Source organism: Falco punctatus (genome assembly GCF_963210335.1).
Source record: "Falco punctatus genome assembly, chromosome: 2".
Classification (NCBI taxonomy): Eukaryota; Metazoa; Chordata; class Aves; order Falconiformes; family Falconidae; genus Falco; species Falco punctatus.
The window spans coordinates 81,733,326-81,750,658 of NC_137581.1; the positions used below are offsets into that span (position 1 = coordinate 81,733,326).

General features: G+C 40.9%; 1 protein-coding gene across 4 annotated transcripts in view; it reads left to right on the top strand.

The window, feature by feature from the left end:
* LOC308058470 (amine oxidase [flavin-containing] B-like) overlaps positions 1-17,333 on the top strand; it is a 55,374-nt gene that overhangs the window by 9,106 nt on the left and 28,935 nt on the right. For all 4 annotated transcript variants that reach the window (XM_080374281.1, XM_080374280.1, XM_080374278.1 and 1 more), the window contains exons 2-3: positions 11,064-11,158; positions 12,100-12,237. In XM_080374281.1, the coding sequence (XP_080230407.1) occupies positions 11,064-11,158; positions 12,100-12,237 (233 nt within the window). The remainder of the gene's footprint in view (positions 1-11,063; positions 11,159-12,099; positions 12,238-17,333) is intronic.

Sequence of the window (17,333 nt, forward strand, 5' to 3'; positions counted from 1 at the left end):
CTGACTGCACACAGCAACAGCCGACTGAACAACCGGTTCATACTATGCGTCATGATTCCTGGGTAGCTTGCATATAAACTTGCACCCTGTTTGCTTAAGTGATAGATCTGTGTTTGAATGCATTAAATATTGGAGCAAGACACCTCTTTTTTTCCAATATAAGTTAATTTTTTTTGAGGCTAGCTTGGCCAGCGGTTGAATCAGTGAGTTAAGCTAAATAGTGAGCACAAATGAGGAAAGGAAAGAGTGTAGATTCTTTTATTTTACATCTTAGGTACTTCTCTCTTCCTTTATGCTTCCTTTGCCTTTTTTTCCCCCACACATATCAGAACAGTATAAATCTAATGGTAGAATTTTTTTCTTTCATAATGCTGATGTTTTTATGAGCTGTTTGGCTCAAGCTTTCTCCTGCCTGCACTTAGAGATGGAGGGAAGATAGTCACTTGTAGTCACTTGAAAATCTTATTCAGTAGCTCCCTTTTGGCCTTCTCTGAATCACATCTATGTTCTCAGCCTTTGGTATCTCAGCCAGGGAATGGCTTATTCTGAGCTGGCCATCAAGAAATGAAGTGGTCTCTTTGGGCTATCAGCAAAGAGCTGGCTGGCATGTAAAGTGATTATACAGGATGCTGGGAAATGCTGGGTTTCATCTTTGTTTTTCAGTTACTCAAATAGATAAAATGTTCACAAATCCCTGTACACTTTTCAAGCTAGTGGTGTCTAGCCTGTGTGTGCATGTGTGTGCTTACCTACTTGTGTATGTGTGCCATGATGATGATAGGAATTTCCAGAGGGTCACTGGTGCATGGCTTGGTGGATATTTGAGTGACACTGAGATATGTCCAATATAAATCCATAATTATTAGGTGCAGCTGGGTTAGCTGTTAAAAATTGTTAGCTGAAGATCAAGGAAAACATGAAACAAAATGGATAGCCATGGAATGAAGGCATGGTGGCTCTGCTGAGGGCTTTGCTAGCTGCCATGAGAAATTACCTTCTCTAGGTGAACTCTAGTAGATACTGAGAAATCTGGAAAATCATGTTACTTTTTAACATCAAGCTATGAGAATTATAGTGTGTTTATTTTTTGAGTTCACATCTTCTATCTAATTATGTATTTTGAGCATTTACTTTTCTTGGGCAACTGAAAAATGAATTCCTTGCTGGAGAACATGCAAGACAGCAAAACAAATAAGCAATTCTCTTCTGAGGCAACTGTTGCATAATTTTGCAAAATTTTCCAGACCTAGCTTTGTCTTTTTTCCCCCACATTGCTGTATATGGAAGGCAAAACTTTTTCAGAATGAATCTGACTGGTATTTTATTTGCTTGTATATGTCTTCATAATAGTAATGCCTAAAAGGATGCTTTTAGTAAATTACCCATACAGTGCCTCAGCCAGTTCATTGTGCTAAGCTTTGTTCAGTGCTATGGTATGTTTGTTGTACCGCTGCCTCCTCAGTCCTCTTTATCTCCTTAGTTTCTTCCCTCTGTCTGTTGTGGTTTTAGGCAGCTGGGTTACGAACTAGCAGAAAGGGATGACCTAAGCCAAGGGAGGCCCCGCGATTGAAATTGTGAGATAATACTGCAGTACAGATGATAACAAAAGGATATGCAGAATGCGGGGTGGTGGTGGTGGTGTTTGATTGGGGGATTTTTGTTTATTTTGTTTGGGTTTTTTTACCTGATTGAAGCCTAGAAACAGGCTCCTGACTCTTGCTTTCGAAGTGTGAGGTGGGCACTGAATGGGTGTACTGCTCCATGTGTAAGACCTGACAAGTCCATAAAATGAACAGAATGCTGAGTAAATTATTGATATTAGAAATTCTCATCCTTTGAAATGCTGGAGTGCCCAGTTTTGTCAATCTCAAGTTTCACTGGGAATGTCAAATGTAAAAATGCAATGGAAACTAAAGGGAAGCCCTGGGCAAGGACAGAGCAACTGTGGCTTCAGCACTTGAGCCTGGGCACCACTGCACTGAAGGTGCTGGGTTTCCACTCAAACACAAAAAGCTGTCTTCATGCCATGCTTGGCAGGGCTTGAGCTTAAGGCACCACCACTTTGCTTGTTTTGCTTATAGCTGGCCAGGCTCTGTATCACTTAACCAGGTACAATGCCTGGGGCAAATGTAGACTGAATGTTTTTAATGTTGGTTTTAAGAACTCTGCTTAATAAATACTGCTCCCTGCACCATGGATGAATCATCTAAGAGCACTGCCAGGGTGAAGAGATCACAGAAAGTTGGGACTAGAGTTTATGCTTACATAAAGTCACATTAACTCATGGGGACGCTCATACTGACCTCAGTGACAAGGTTACGGAACCAGTGCTCAGACAGCAAAACTCATTGCCTTGGCTAGACAATGAAAGGCTAACCGAAATAAATTATATTTGATCATAGAGCACTGTATCCTAGGCAGAAATGTTATGTCCTTTGTACAAATATTTTACGTAAATGTACGTTTTAAGCAGATAGGCAGATTGATAATGTCTTTTTTTTGTTCCTGGGGGTTTGTGAAATGGTAATTGTATTGTTTTATTATTTTTTAAGTTCTTGAATGTTGTAGGTGAGTGATATTAATTTTAATCACACTCATTGCTGCACAGTGAAACAGCTTAAGAACGGAGAGTATTTCCCCCCATGGTCAAAATACTTGTATCAAAAAAGAGTTGCTTTGATACCTTGCACTGTACTATTCAGCACGTGAAGGTAAGACATTGAGAATATCCAAGAGTGACAATGTACAGACACCCAGCTCTACCATGTTTTTAGATTCTGAATGATATTTTTTGTACTTTCTTCCATGAAATTGAGTCAGATATCTAAAGTACCTGTGTAAAGGTGGCCCAAATTAGAGAAGTTAAAAGGTTACCTTCACCCTGAAAGCATATGGATGTAGGTGTGGGGCCAAGTTAACAAGAGGTACTGTCAGGTTGCGGTATCTCAGGTTTGTAGCCCTGTGCTTCTCAGAAGTATTGTCACCTAGACAACTCTTGGAGCAGTCTGCATGCTGTGTACCTTGTCTTGCAGAGGACTAAGGAATCAGTGAAGCAGGAAAACTGACCACTGTTCATGCTCACCGTTTTTGATAGCAATGTGCCAGCCTGATGTGAACTGAGTTTCAGGCAGTGTGCTTTTAGCTGTCTCTGTTGTGGTGCTCCCATTACAATTCTGTATCATGCTCGCGAATTTATAAAGGGATAGTATTCTTCACAAGAGCAAAATCCCTTGACCTTTCTATAACATGATGAAAATTACAAAAAATATCTGTATCACCTTAAGTCACCCAGACCCTGGGCCAGTGTTGGTTTTGCTTTTTCATTTGTTGCTTTGTTTTTTTTATTTTGCTTACAATCCTTATCTGTAATGCCTTACAAGCATTATTGTCTCAAGCCATTATTTCAATTAAAACATTTTAGCTGGCTAATGATGAGTGACAGAAGTAAAGGTAACCAGCGCCAGATTCAATCTCTCAGTGGCAAAGCAGTAATTGGATTGTGTTCATTAGAGCAGCCAACACAAACAAAAGCAATGCTATTAAACTGCAGTTTCTAACACAGTAATGCAATAGAGAAACTTTAGAAGACTTGAAGGAGAAAACCCACTGGTGCAAAATGGCTGCCTAGCTGCAGATAAGAACATGCCTCTTCTCTGTTCTGCCCTCCATCCCTTCAGTGTCGCAGTGGCATACAAACAGTATTACACCAGTGGCACCGAACATGGTGGTTTTGGGACATCTCTTAAAAGGAAGTCAGAGAACCCCGAGTATAAACAAAGAGGGGTTTTATTTGAATTTTAGCGTAATTAGGTCTAAGCAACAGCAAACAGGATTCTTCCACTGGATCTTAACTGATCCGATTTTTAGATGCTAGGAACTTACCCAGAAAGTATTCCTGGTCAAAGGAGTGTTTTTTTTGCTTCCCCCACAATTTCTCTTAACTGCTTGGGGCATATTCCTCTATTTCTTCCTGTTGCCCTAGGTCAAATGCTGCAGCTGTGTTGATCAGTAACAAAGGGGTTGATGGATTTTGTTTCACTGGGTACAGTGCATCAGTTTTGGCCAAACTTAATTTATTTGCTGTATGCATTTTGTATGTATTTCTGAGCATCAGAGATGGTAGGTAAGGCTGCCATATAAAGAAATCTAATAGTGAGGGAAATTGTATTTCCCATGTGATCCCACAGGAATACAAGCTTCTGTAACTTTTTATAGTTTTTTTTACAGGTTTGCTGGTTTTTTTTAACATTTCAGCTAGTTCAGGTTTTGTGATTTTTGTGAGACGCACCACTTTCATTAAGAAAAGAAATTAAATTCCTGGCCCCTCTGGTCAAAATGAGACTTAGTCTCCCGATCAAGAATAATAATAATATAAATCCTGACATTTCTAAAATAACAGCTTCAAAATATTAAATGTCCATGGACAAAGGTGGTCTGACTAATATTTTTTAATAATTATGTTAAGAAATACTTGAGTTCATTTACTTTAGTGACCCTGAACTCAGCTCTTATTTGTTTTATATGGTATGTTTCCTTTTCTTGCTATCAGTCTTGTGAAACATTTTTACATGCCACAGTTTGTCCATTGACCTCAAGGCTGTGCTTGTTCTGCGGCAAAGTATGATGCCATTTCCAAGGTACATTTTGTCACAGATCCCTCCTGTTGAGCCTCATGCTGTGTTTGTTTACTGCCCTGGATCCCATCAGGGTGCTCAGGCTCAGGTGCTGCGGGCTGCTCTGCCCACTGGCTCTGGGTGAAGAAGCAGCTGTTACTTGACATCTCGGCAGACAGTTATTTAGATGTAGCTGAACAGTTGAAAGCCAGGAAAAAGTCCTCAAGAAACTCGTCAGTTTTGCCTTTATTTACAAGGTATGTTATGGCAGCCCTTTCTCATGCAGACTTGCTTGAGCCTTCAGCTGACTGACTGCCTGGAGGATGACTTGTAGTGCAGCTGTTGTACCTGCAAATACACTGGGAAAACCAGGTGTTAGCCACTGCTCAAACACATGATGTCAAGGGGGATGCTGTCAGCAGTTAACCGAGCCAGTGTAGAGCTTGTTCACACATGTAGATCCAAATTGTGGAAGCACAACAAAGGTATAAAGGTATATAAGCTTCTTGCCTATTTAAGTGTTGGATGTTTCTAATCTACACATACAGCCCATACTTGTGTGCAGAGCCCAAGTGTCTGACATCTGTTATAAATGTTAAAACTCCCCTGGGCAGTACTTTGTAAACATACATTTGGTGTCAAAATAAAAAAATACAAAGGAGGAGAGAGAAAAATCAGCAAATTTTACAGATCTGAGAAAATACAGGTATGATACATGGAAGTTCTACAGTAAGACCTGCAAGCTAGTACAATACGATGGCAGCCTTTATTTCTGCTCAACTTACAATTTTAGTTTCAGAGAGAAATTTTTAAGGTGATAAAGTAAACAATTTTTTTGACAGCCCTGTTAGACACTAGTAAATGAATGGCAGTGGCTTAGAGGCTCTTTCTTTGCTCCCTACATGAATTAGAGTTTAGAATTTGTAGATTATTTTTATAATTACATATGTAGAGAAGAGATATTTTTTTTCTGAGGAAGGAGATAATAAATATAGGGGGAACATGATATAGTAGTGAATATTGCAGAGAAAGTACTTCAAGAACTGCAGGAACGCCTTCAGAAATAAACTTTATTTACAGCTTTATAACCTAAACCCCTCCAAGCTACCTGCCCTGTCCCTCATATGCTGTAAGGGAATTGGGTGTAGCCCAAGGAAGAAATAAAAATCTTGTTGGTGGCCTTGCTGTTGTGTATTGGCTGCCTAGCTGTCCAGAGAATGACAGAAGTGTTCTACGGAAAAAAAAAAAACAAAACCCAACACCCAAAACCTAAATGGAAAAAGACACAAGTGTCATTTGGACATGTATCAGAGGTACAACTTCCAATCATATCCTTTCTGGTGAAAATTTTGCGGAAATGCTAAGGTAAAAGGGGTATTTCAGTAAATTTGATGATTCCAGGCAAAATCAAGAGTGGTGTTACAAAATTTAAATCAGATTTTAAAAAAATTACTTTAAAATGTTTTTTTAGATAGTCAGATGTGTTTGATTGTAGGGCTTCATTGTAGTCCATAATATGTGGGGGTCAGATGAAAAACATGACTTGTCACATTTCTCAGTCCAAATGCGTGTTTGGATTCTGCCCTTACATTCCAAATGTGTGCTTAGATTCTGCCCTCGCACAGAAATTTAAGATTTTACCGTTTTAAAAAATATATATTCTTAATTAGCTGTTCTCTTAATATAAGAAAGCTGTTAATGTTAGGAAGTGAGGTTATAATGAAGCTGTTTAATCAGATGGTGCGATTTAAGATGTTTAGCAGGTACAGAGGAAAGAAGCTGGAACTGAAGATGAAATAATAAACTGAAGGTGAAGTGTAATAATTAGTGTGATTATTACATTTGAGTAATATCTGTGTGAATGCAGTGCTGCACGATGGAGAAATGTTTTTTGTGGTTTGAAGTTGCATTGTGAAATTCTGGGGGAGGCAATCTCTCACCAGTATCTCCGAGTGGCAGTGCTTGGGTACCAGGTTGCTATGGTGACGGATGAAGTCTTGCCGGCTTTCCTCTAAGCACAATGGTATTTTCAGTCAGGGGATTCAAATAAGACCTATCATCTTTGCTTCTTTGTTTGCATTAATTATCTGCCTATCAATTCTCTGAGCAGAACTGCAGTTGAGGCTGCTTAACCATATGTTTTCTGCCATATATATTTGGCGCTCTGTTGCTCCTTGAAGAAAGCTGACCTGCAGTGGAAACTGGACCCAATTACTGTCCTCTGTGAAGTGGTGGCAAAAGTGGTTGAGCCCTTATATTGCAATTCAGATCTAATTCTGTTGAAATGCTTCTTGGGAGGAGGGGAAGGTGCCACTGGGTGGCAAAATATCGTGCACAAAGTGGGAGCACTAACAGCATCAGTCACATTTTTGGATGAACTTTGTATTTGAATGTGCCCGTTTGCCTCTCTTGTGAGGAATGGGGGCAATATTAAAGATCTGCCTTTTGTTAGTCACGTGCAAGGGATCAAAGAGGTAAACCGTAGGCAGTGCTGAAATGTGAAACTTGTGAAGGGTTACACTTCTCAAGAAGAGATCTTATATCATGTATGATAGATTTTTCCAGGTTTTGCTTCACAGGTTTTGTGCCTGCTCTGCTTGCAGCAATTGGAGTATTAAGCACAGAGAGGCTGCTGTGACTCTTGCCTAGAAAAGCAGCTGTGGTTTGTAGAAGTTTCCTGCAACAATTTTTGGTTTTTGAAAAGCAAACCTCGACCTTGTGCCCCAATATTCATGTGCTAGTATTCATTCCCTTTTCAATATGTTTTTGTTGCTGTTCCTGGCACCTTATCTGTCTTTGTATCACTTTGGCTCAGAGCTCTCCTTGTGCAGCATCGAGTCCTCTTGCTGTTATTATAGTAACAGTTCAAGAGCCCATTTGGGGTCTTGAGTCCAGCTCCAGGGAACAGTTATGGGGTGATGTGGCAGTACTGTGATGCCAGATTTGTGAGATACCAAAAATAGCATCATTCTCACCTGTCAATACTGCACTGTAATGTGGTATCTGTGACAGCAGTCTTGCCTTATCCTGTACTGTGTGTGCTGTAAGACTTAATCTGGTTCTTCACTGTGCCATCTGACCCTCCTGAGACTCTGCCTTTGCTTCTTCCACCTTTTTCACCAGTTACACATTTGTGGTGAGGAAGGGGAGGAGCTAGAGGTTGACTGTGTTTCCTGCCTTTGTCAGCAATTATCTGCATAATTTCTCCAACAAACTTTGGACCAGAACAGAGCTGTCATGTAGGTGAAAGAAGGGGGTGGACCACTAGCTCTTGAAAAGAAGTGGTCAATAAGTGCTTAGCTTGGGAGCCCTGTGGACTGCACAGTTTCCACTATAGAGTCAAACCCCAAGGACACATCCCTCCCTCTGCAGAGATCTGAGCTGCTGGAGGATGGCAGCGAGATAGTAATGAGCCTGATCCTCCCCTCAACACTGTTTGGATTTTTTTTATTTGCATCAGGAAATGGTAAACTGTTACCCGTCTTTAACAGGTACATCTTGAATGTTTGGGTGAAAAAATAGTGGCACCTGCTCCAAAACAAACAGTAGGGAGTAAATAGTACGTAGGTGCAATAGGGTGGATGAAAGGTGCATAAGGAAACAAGGAGGTGGTATCTGGGCTGATCGCTGTGAATCAGCTGCATTTCATCTGAGTCTAGAGAGCTATCCTTTCACAAGCTTCTCTGTCTGTTCAGCTCTTGGGAATTAAACTGCCTTTGTTCCCAGCTGTACTGAAATGTTTATTCATTAGATTTTAATAAAGCAAGTCAAATTTCATATTCCTTAATCAGTGTTGGTAACTGAGTATTATTAATTGATTAGTCAGTACCTGTTAGCATAAGACAACAGAAGCCTGCAGTGACAACATCCTTCAGATTATGCATTCATTCTCTAAATTATTAATAACTACTGTTGATCCAATCCCAAGTACTGAAACATTTATCTTTTTTGAAGAGCAACTTTTTTTAAAAAGAAACAAACTGGTAAGCTATATTTATTTAGGAGTTTTGTGGACTCTTTTTCCTTCAGGACCCAACCTCTTTTGGCAAGTTTTTTGAAGGACTGGTTTGTGTTTGCATACCATAACTGTTTTCTGTATTTTGTTCTTCCTTGGTATCTTCAAATATTTGTGAGTGTAGTTGAGGCCACTGATCCAGCCAGATGTTTTTGCAATATAATTTCCTCAATAAGGAAGTATGGAAAGACATTTATCAGTGTCATTACTGGTTTTCTCACTAACACTCATGTGAAAACCCAAGATAAATAAGCCCATGAAACTAGAAATAAAAGCAGGACAGTATGATCTTTTAATGGAAACATCTTCTGCTTTTCTTCAGACAATGTCAGATCCTTTAGACAGATAGGTCTATATCGTTGTTTCTTTTTTTTTACAGATGAGGAAACAAAAAGCTTAAGTGATTTAACCAGCATAGTGCAGCAGGTCCACTGCACTGCTGGGAACAGGACCTGGTTCTCCTACTCCCAAGCCACTAGTTGATGACCAGGATGTTCTGTAGCACCTTTAGTAGCTCTCATTAATATTCTTTCCCTATCCGGGGTGCTGTATTTTCTTCATTATCATTATATTCAGTCCTGCCATGCTAGCTCTGGCCATCTGTTTTTCCTGCCAGCACTTTTGCCATTTCTTCCATGGCTGCCTTATGCTTGGAACAGTCTGCTTGGACAAATCCTTCTCAAAAACTGCATGTACTAGGGCACCGAGAAGAAACTGATTACTTTCTGATGGCAACAAGGCAGAGAGGCAGAAAGGATAGCTGAACTATGATGTGTATATGGCTTTGTAATGGCCCTGGCTGAGCCCCACAGCAGCCCTCACGGTGCTGTGCTTGTGTTGGTAGCCAGGAGGGTGGTGATAACACACCAGTGGTTTGGCTGCTGCTGAGCGGTGCCAGCACAGCGTCAGGGCTGGCTCTCCAGCATTCCCCGTGACTCACCAGTAGGCCGGGGGTGGGCAAGTTCTTGGGAGGCAACATAGCCAGGACAGCTGACCCAAACGGACCAACAGGATATTCCCATGCCATATGACATCTGCTCAGATATAAAAGCTAAGAGAAAGGAGGAAGGGGGAGGGGGGCATTTGTTATTTATGACATTTGTCTTCTGGAGCAACCGCTATGTGTGCTGAAGCCCTGTGTCCTGGGAAGCGGCTGAAAGTCACCTGCTGATGGGAAGTAGAGAATAACTTCTTTTGTTTTCTTTTGCTACTGTGTGCACCATTTTTGCTGCTGCTGCTTTCATTAAAGTGTCTTTATCTTGTCCCACAAGCTTTGGGTTTTTTGGGTTTTTTTTCTTCATCTTATTTTCTCCCTCGCCGTTCTGCTGAGGAGAGGAGTGATAGAGTGGATTGGTGGGCACCTGGTGTCCAGCCAAGGTCATCCCACCACAGGCTTCTTGCTTGGCCTGTGCTGAACTTTATCCAACACATCCTAGCAGTTCAAGAAGATGACACAACCCTCTAGAATATTTGTCCCACTAGAAATTCACTCACACGTGGCCAAAGTAAGAACCCCAGTTTATACAAATCTCAGTTCGTGTGCTGAAGTAAAAGGTAGAGGTGATCTTAAGTTGAGAGGTTGTGGGCTGTATTCCCTTTGTGTTGTGCACCCTTTCTTGTTCTCTTCATTCCTATAGCAGCTTGACACACTTGCTGCAGGGCCTGATGTTAATATTTTTCCCTGCAATCAAGGATTTAGGGCATCGGAACTAAAATGGTATGTTCCCTTCTGTATTCTCATTGTTCCCTCTCTTGGTGTCTCATCTTAAAAGAATTGCAAGATGGAAATAAAAGTATTATGAATAAAATAGCTGAGGGATGAAACAATTTTTTGGGGTAGACTTAGCCATATTTTTCTCTTCTTGTTGCCACACACAAGCACACATTTGTCTCTTCTGAGTCAGACCATATGTTCTTCAGAAGAAACCTGTGACCTGGCTTTGTGGGAACTTTGCTAATGTGCTTCAAAATATTCAAACTGGAAAGCAGACACATACAACAAGCTACAGGAAAACTTTTGAAATTTAGGACAGTCCTAATAAAACTTCACTTCTCTTTTTTTTTTTTTTTTTTTTTGGGGGGGGGGGTTTACAAAAGAAGACACGCTGATGCTAGAAAACAGAAAGCCCAAGTTCTCTGCCTTACTCAATGACTATCATTACAAGTGCTGGCTTATGCATCAGAGGAGCTGAGCATGGAGTGCAAAAGATGCTCAGTACATATAAAATTTGACCACAAACTGTTTTAATATGTGGCTTCAGTTCCATTTCATGATTACTGTGTTTTTTGTAATTCTGCCTTACCCCCCTGGCAAAGTATTTCAATGAAAAATTCAGGATTTGGATGGATACCTACGTAAGTGTTTACACGTCAAGTCACAAAAGCCATGCAGCGCATATACAGAAATATTCCTTGTTTTTCTTGTTATCTTTTAGGTCTCTCTGCAGCCAAACTGCTGACTGAGTCAGGCTTGAATGTGGTGTTGCTGGAAGCCAATGACAGGGTTGGTGGAAGAACTTTCACTGTAAGGGTAATTATCTCCAAACCCATTTATACTACCTATACGTACATACAGTATATACTATACATATGTATAATTATACACGTGTATGGTGTATAGTATACACATACTATATGATGTATATATGTATGTTTATTTATCTTTCCTGCTAGAGGACCCACTTCTGGGAAAATTTCTAGAGCGCTAGCAGGTGGGAAGTTTCCTGATATTGTAACCAGCAAGAGTAGGGAAAGACTGGCATGATGGTGGGGAGAGAATATTTCTGTGTTATCTGCAGGCTCTGGACTCATCAGTCCTTTCCTCTGGGAAGGAGAACATGATTAGTTAAGTTTCCAAATAATTTCCTTGGGAGAGACACAGGAGAAATGTCTATGACAAAACAGCCATAAGGCCAACCATAGCCTTGAGCTGAACCGTAACAAGCCCTGTGAGGAGTGACACAGGCTAGAGGAATGGCAGGGAGGGCTGGGAACTAGAACCAGCATGTCTCCTTTCAATCTGTTACCTTCTGCCCTGCCTGGACCTGGGAGACCCCCTCCCAGTTTGTCCATCAGAAAACCTTACCTGTGCTACTTTCTAGTACAGTCTGTTTTGAACTAGTCATTGGTGAGATGCTCGACTGAGCAAGAACTGCACGGATGTCTCTGGCCTTCTCTCTGTGCCTGTCAGGCTCTCTCCTTTTGTGTTACAGGCTGTAATGTAACAACAGGCCAGCTAAGATAGTTATGAATTCCTTATCTGAGATTTTCAGTAACTGCCGAGAACTTTGCCAAAGAACTGAAATTTTCCATGGGGGAAGGAATCTTGGCCAAAATGTTCTGGTAGTGTTTCATTTAAAGAATTAATCTGAATTGCTCTTTTAACTTGTGTGCTATTTACATAAGGCTTATATTTTTTTAATCCTTCTCCCCACCCCCCCACCCCCTTGTGTGTTGTTTGTGATAAACTAGAATAATCAAGTTAAGTATGTGGATCTTGGAGGAGCGTATGTGGGGCCAACACAAAATCGTCTCCTGCGGTTATCTAAAGAGTTAGGAATAGAGACGTATAAAGTGAATGAAGACGAGCACCTGATACATCATGTCAAGGTAAGATGCTCTCAAGTGTGCTGCTATAGACAGGCAAGTTGTAGTGATCTACTTTCTCATTGTTTTCCATTCATGCTACAGTGGAGTGTGCCTGTTTAAATATGCATCATTTGAGTTTCTGGGAGGAAAATATGTATGTTGGTAATGAAGAACTCCTACAGATTACTGTATGCATGCACATCTACATGTGTACCCTGTAGGTGCCTTCTGTTAGCTGATGCCTTGGTTCAGGTCTGAGCTCTTATTTAAAAGCTCTCAAAAAGCTTCATTGTTTACAAACAATGTAAACGCTTTGGTACAGGTCAGCTCTCATATACACTGCCCAAAGTGTCTAAAACTCCCTTTCAGAAGTCCTAGAAGTATCTTCTATCAGGCTGAAATTTTTTTCGTGAAGGACTTCCTAACCAGTGACAATTATTATCCTAACTGGAAGAACATGAGAGTTAAGTCTGGTTTTGCTGATGAGAAAGCTAACATGCAGAGTAGCAAAAGGCATTGTAATAGTCGTTGTGAAAGGCTCTGGGAGTCATTCTGGTGGAGGCAGATCTAAACTATCTGTTCGCAATCTGAAACAGGACAGCTATGGCAAAGCTGTTAAAAAGCTCGCATATTCTTAGTATTCGTAATATGTTTTCTGCAAAAGAGCATCCTTTCTCCTTTTCTGATATAGAGCAGTGTTGCACTCCCACAGAAGGGAAAATTTTTATATTAGTCCTGAGGAAAATAACATTGAGTTTCATTATATGCTTACGAAAAGCCATTGTGCAATGACTGGCAAAATACTAGTGAGACAGTAGTTTGTGCTTGATCAAAGGTTAAAGAAAACATTGACAGATTTAAAAACAGCAATAGAGAAAAGGTGTTCTGTCATATATTTTCCATTATTTTTTCCACTCATTTTTAGAACACAATTGTTCTAAGAAAGTATGTTCTCAAAGGGATTTGCTGTGGTGACTGTCCACAGTTACTTCTGCTGTGGCAGAACTGGTGGGTACATCCACACTGTTCTCTTTCATGTGCCTCTGTCGTCGTCCTCAAAGCAAAATGTTCTGCTTGTTCACACTATTTAGCCTTCAGAGTCTCCTCAACAGCAATAGGAGGTCATGCCATGAGGGGAAACCTTAATGTTAGAAGACAAGTGATGTGTCCATTCAGGATGACCAGCTCTCAGGACAACCTTGCTGGCCTAGCATGGTGGCATTCCAGAATGCTGCCAGAAGTCACTGAAACCAAAGCTGAAGCTGACATGTTGGCCTGATCTATTGTTAGCTTATTAACCACAAATAAGTGGCTGCTTATTTGGTGAGCTAGACCCTATTTTCTTTTAGGATCTCTAGGAATCAAGCTTGTGAGGAGATATTGGTAAGACTATGCAGGTTGAAATAGCCTATTGTTTTACAATAGGCTTTTAGAGCGAGGAAAACAAATGGCACAAAAGTAAAAGTTTGGGCTTTTGTCAAGGACAGTCTGTCTTTCTCTTGACCACAAGTGTCTTACTGCATGAAGTGTCAGAGGTTGCACATAGTTTTTTGCCATCATCTGTGGATACTTTTTGGCCCAGGATGGGGAGTGCTGGTATTAGTCAAGGTTCTAAGCTTTCCTTCCTACCCAGGGAGGAAACTTGCTGGCATTCAGGGCTGTAACCCAGGCTGCTGGAGAGGGGCATGCCTTGGCTTTGTCTGTATGTTGGGTGTAGAAAGGGCCTTGAATTGGGACACTAAGGCGTTAGGACACAAGTCCCGGGAATCTATACAGTAGTGTGACTTGTATCCAGAAATCCAGAGGTGGGTGAAGCCACTCTGCTCCTGGAGTCATTCAAGCCATCCAAGCCTGGAGATACAGGGTGCTTGCTACTTTGGTTAACGCCAGCATCTGTGCAAACAGATCCTGGGGGAGCTGTGAGGGAGGCTGAGGGCCTGGGATTGCTCCAGCACTCATGTGCCTGTGCTAAGACCTACAGAGATGCTCACAGATGACAGGTTATGCACTTACATACGCTGGGGGATGAAGCATCCGTGGCAATTTGATGCGAGCAGGTGTCTTGGTCTGAGTGCTGACAGGCATGTGTGAGATTGGCTCTGTGTAAGGCATAGTGCCATGGCAAAAGTGGCTCTGGCAGGGACCCTTGGAGGCTCCTACTCTGCTGTGGGCTTGGAGAAGAGTTTACCTCATAGTTAGGTCAGGTTGCTTGGGACCCTTCCCAGTCAATGGGATGTCTCCAAGCAGAGAGATTCCACCTGCTGGCTGAGTTGCTCCCAAGGCAGGCTAGGAGCCTGCAGGTTGGATTTAGACAGTTTGTGGTCTCAGGCTCCCAATGTGACTGCCTGTAGGAGAGCTCCTGAGGAGATGAGGGAGAGAAGTGTGTGCCAGGACTCCCTGGTAGCCAAGCAGGAGGTAAAGAGACGAGATGTTCCACAGTCAGTGGCACCTCCTTTGAATCTCCTAGTTTCATTTGTTTTAAATCTTTCATTTCTTTTTTGGTTTTGTGTTTATACAACTGTGAAAAAGTATTAACATTGTTGAAGAATTACTCACAGTTAAATAATTGCAGCATGGGCACTATGTAGTAGACATATGCAATGTTGTGTGGCCAAACCAGCGTAATAATCTTCAGCCTTCTACATTTCATCTATCTGTAATACATTCCTTACAGGTCTCAAACTTTCAGCCATGTGGCTTGCCCATGCTTTCCCTGCAAATGGACAATGCTCTCGTGTGCTCCCTACAATCTAAGTGGTGCTCTCAAGTCATAGTGTGCAAACTAGATTCCAAAATATACAAAAGTCTGTCACCCCTGTGTGAATTTGAATTCACATGCTGACTGAAGCTTTGTGACTGTGGCCAAATGCAATTAAATTCTGGACCACACAATTATCTGAACCCAGAGAGGCAATGAAACCTAAAGGTTTTAATTCTGCTCTCACTACACAAGTAGGCATCACAGTGCATCTTGTAAAATCAGCTGCTGTTTTTACATATTTCCAAAGGCAAAATCAAGCCTTTCATAGTTAATTAAATTCATTTTAGAGGCTTTTTAATACAAATAATATATGCAGCTTCTTTGTACTACAAAATGAAAAGAATGCATTTTGTTGATCTCTGGGTGGGTCTCTGCTAATTAGGCTTTACCAGCGTGATTGGGTTGTGTGTTTTTTTCCCTTTTAATCTTTTTTAATGTCAGGTTCTATTGTGAGATTATTCTTGGTCTCACTTATATTGTGTGTGATATTTTCACAGAGAGTCAAAATTATATTTCTTGCCCTACATCTTGCCCTACATTTTTTTTTCTTTCCTTCCACTTGTTAAGCACCCTTTTTCATGGTCTTTGAAAGGACATCAATATGTTCTTTTCACTTGTGTAAATACTTGTTCATCAGCTTTAGCTGAAAAATTAGTCTAGCTATGCAAGTAGTATTTGGTAGGCAAACTGCTGCTTCAAACACCACTGCTTTTCAATAGCATAACTGAAGTTAGGTTCATAAATCCAAATTTAAGAAGCAAAAGCAGAACTATCTGAGAAGTCATCATCTAACAGTCTTCCCATTGGACTGGTAGGCAGATGTAAAACACTTTTAAAATAAGACTTTTCCTTAGCTGCCCAAGAGAGGATTCAGGACCTTGCCTTAGATAGGTAAATTTGCAGTATGTTTATTTTCCTCACCAAAATGACAGCTTTTGTTTTAGAAAAGAAACCAAAGTACATAAAGTCCAGGTAATGTTTACCTTTGCCATCTAACAGTCCCTGGAAACAAGTCTTGAAATATGAAAACATGTCAGTTATTGTGAAGGTTTAATTATCAACATATTTTCTTCATTAATTCAGTTTGCGCTTCACTTTTGTGCAGTCCCAATAGCTGTGCAAACTTCCTGCATTGTAAAACACAAATCTACCAATGTTATCAAGTGTAACACAGGCTCCTTTGCCAAGTAAGATAACTGTGGAATTGGTTTACTCTGCTACCCTAAACCTGTGTGAAGAAACATTTCTTTGTATGACTGGTTTGCCAAATTAATATTTTCAGAACTTGATTCCTTCATATACAGTAAGGATGATCTACTCTTTGTCCTGCTGTGGTACCATCTGAACATCCTCTGATCCCATTTTTGTTGATGCAGAGCTTGCATGAAAACCTGGCAACACAGAATGGCAACAAGACTCCTTACTGGCTACGTTAGACCAACAAAGCTTGTTTGTCAAAATAGCATCATTAGTCTTTGGTAGATGTCCCCCCACTGCCATTATTGCTCCTTGTAATTTTTTCTGGATGTTTTTTCCACCACAACTTGCTATGGGATAATACTGTGATCCTTCCTGGAGTTCCCCAGATTATAGCATAGTTGCTAGAAAGTGGTAGTAACACTTACTGCTCTTAATCTCTGTGTTGTCTCTGTAGCCAGCGGATAACGCTAACAGCTGGCTTAAGTAGCTGGCTATTTTGACAGTGTGTTACACCTGAAACAATCCTCATGTGGCTATAATTGAATTAAGTCCTGCTAGTTGTTTCCTTAGTACCAAAAGGAACATTTGGCATTGCACATACCTGGAGGGGTCTGTCTTTTGCGCGCATCCAGAGGATAAAATGCTGGGTGACACATGAAGCAACCCCTCCCAAGTTGCTGGACAGGTTCTTGACAGCAACTTGCCAATATCTCTTTGCCTCAATTAAGTTCCCTGTAAGAGAGTGGAGTTTCCTCATACTCATCTGCCAGCAGCTCTTGCTAGAGGTGTCTGAATGCGTGTCCTGCCCTCTTCAAGTTTAGCATCACTTTCATATAAGTATGTACATTTGACATCTTTGGGAAGAACACCAATGTGAACCCTGTCTGCAACAGGGTGAATATTTAGTGTTATATATGCAGTACTTTTGACTAGGACCATAAACCTGTGCTAATGTCACCAGGTTACATACTGATCTACAACAGATCTGCAGAAAAAAAAAATTCTTCAGCCCTCTTGGGTGTCATTAATTTTCAGCACTATTGTGCTTATTAAAATGCGGTTAGATGTGGTCTTGTTCATGAATAAAAAATGTGATGGTCATGTTGTATTGGGATTTAATTAGCAGCTGGATAAGTGACTGCTGTATCTAAAGTTA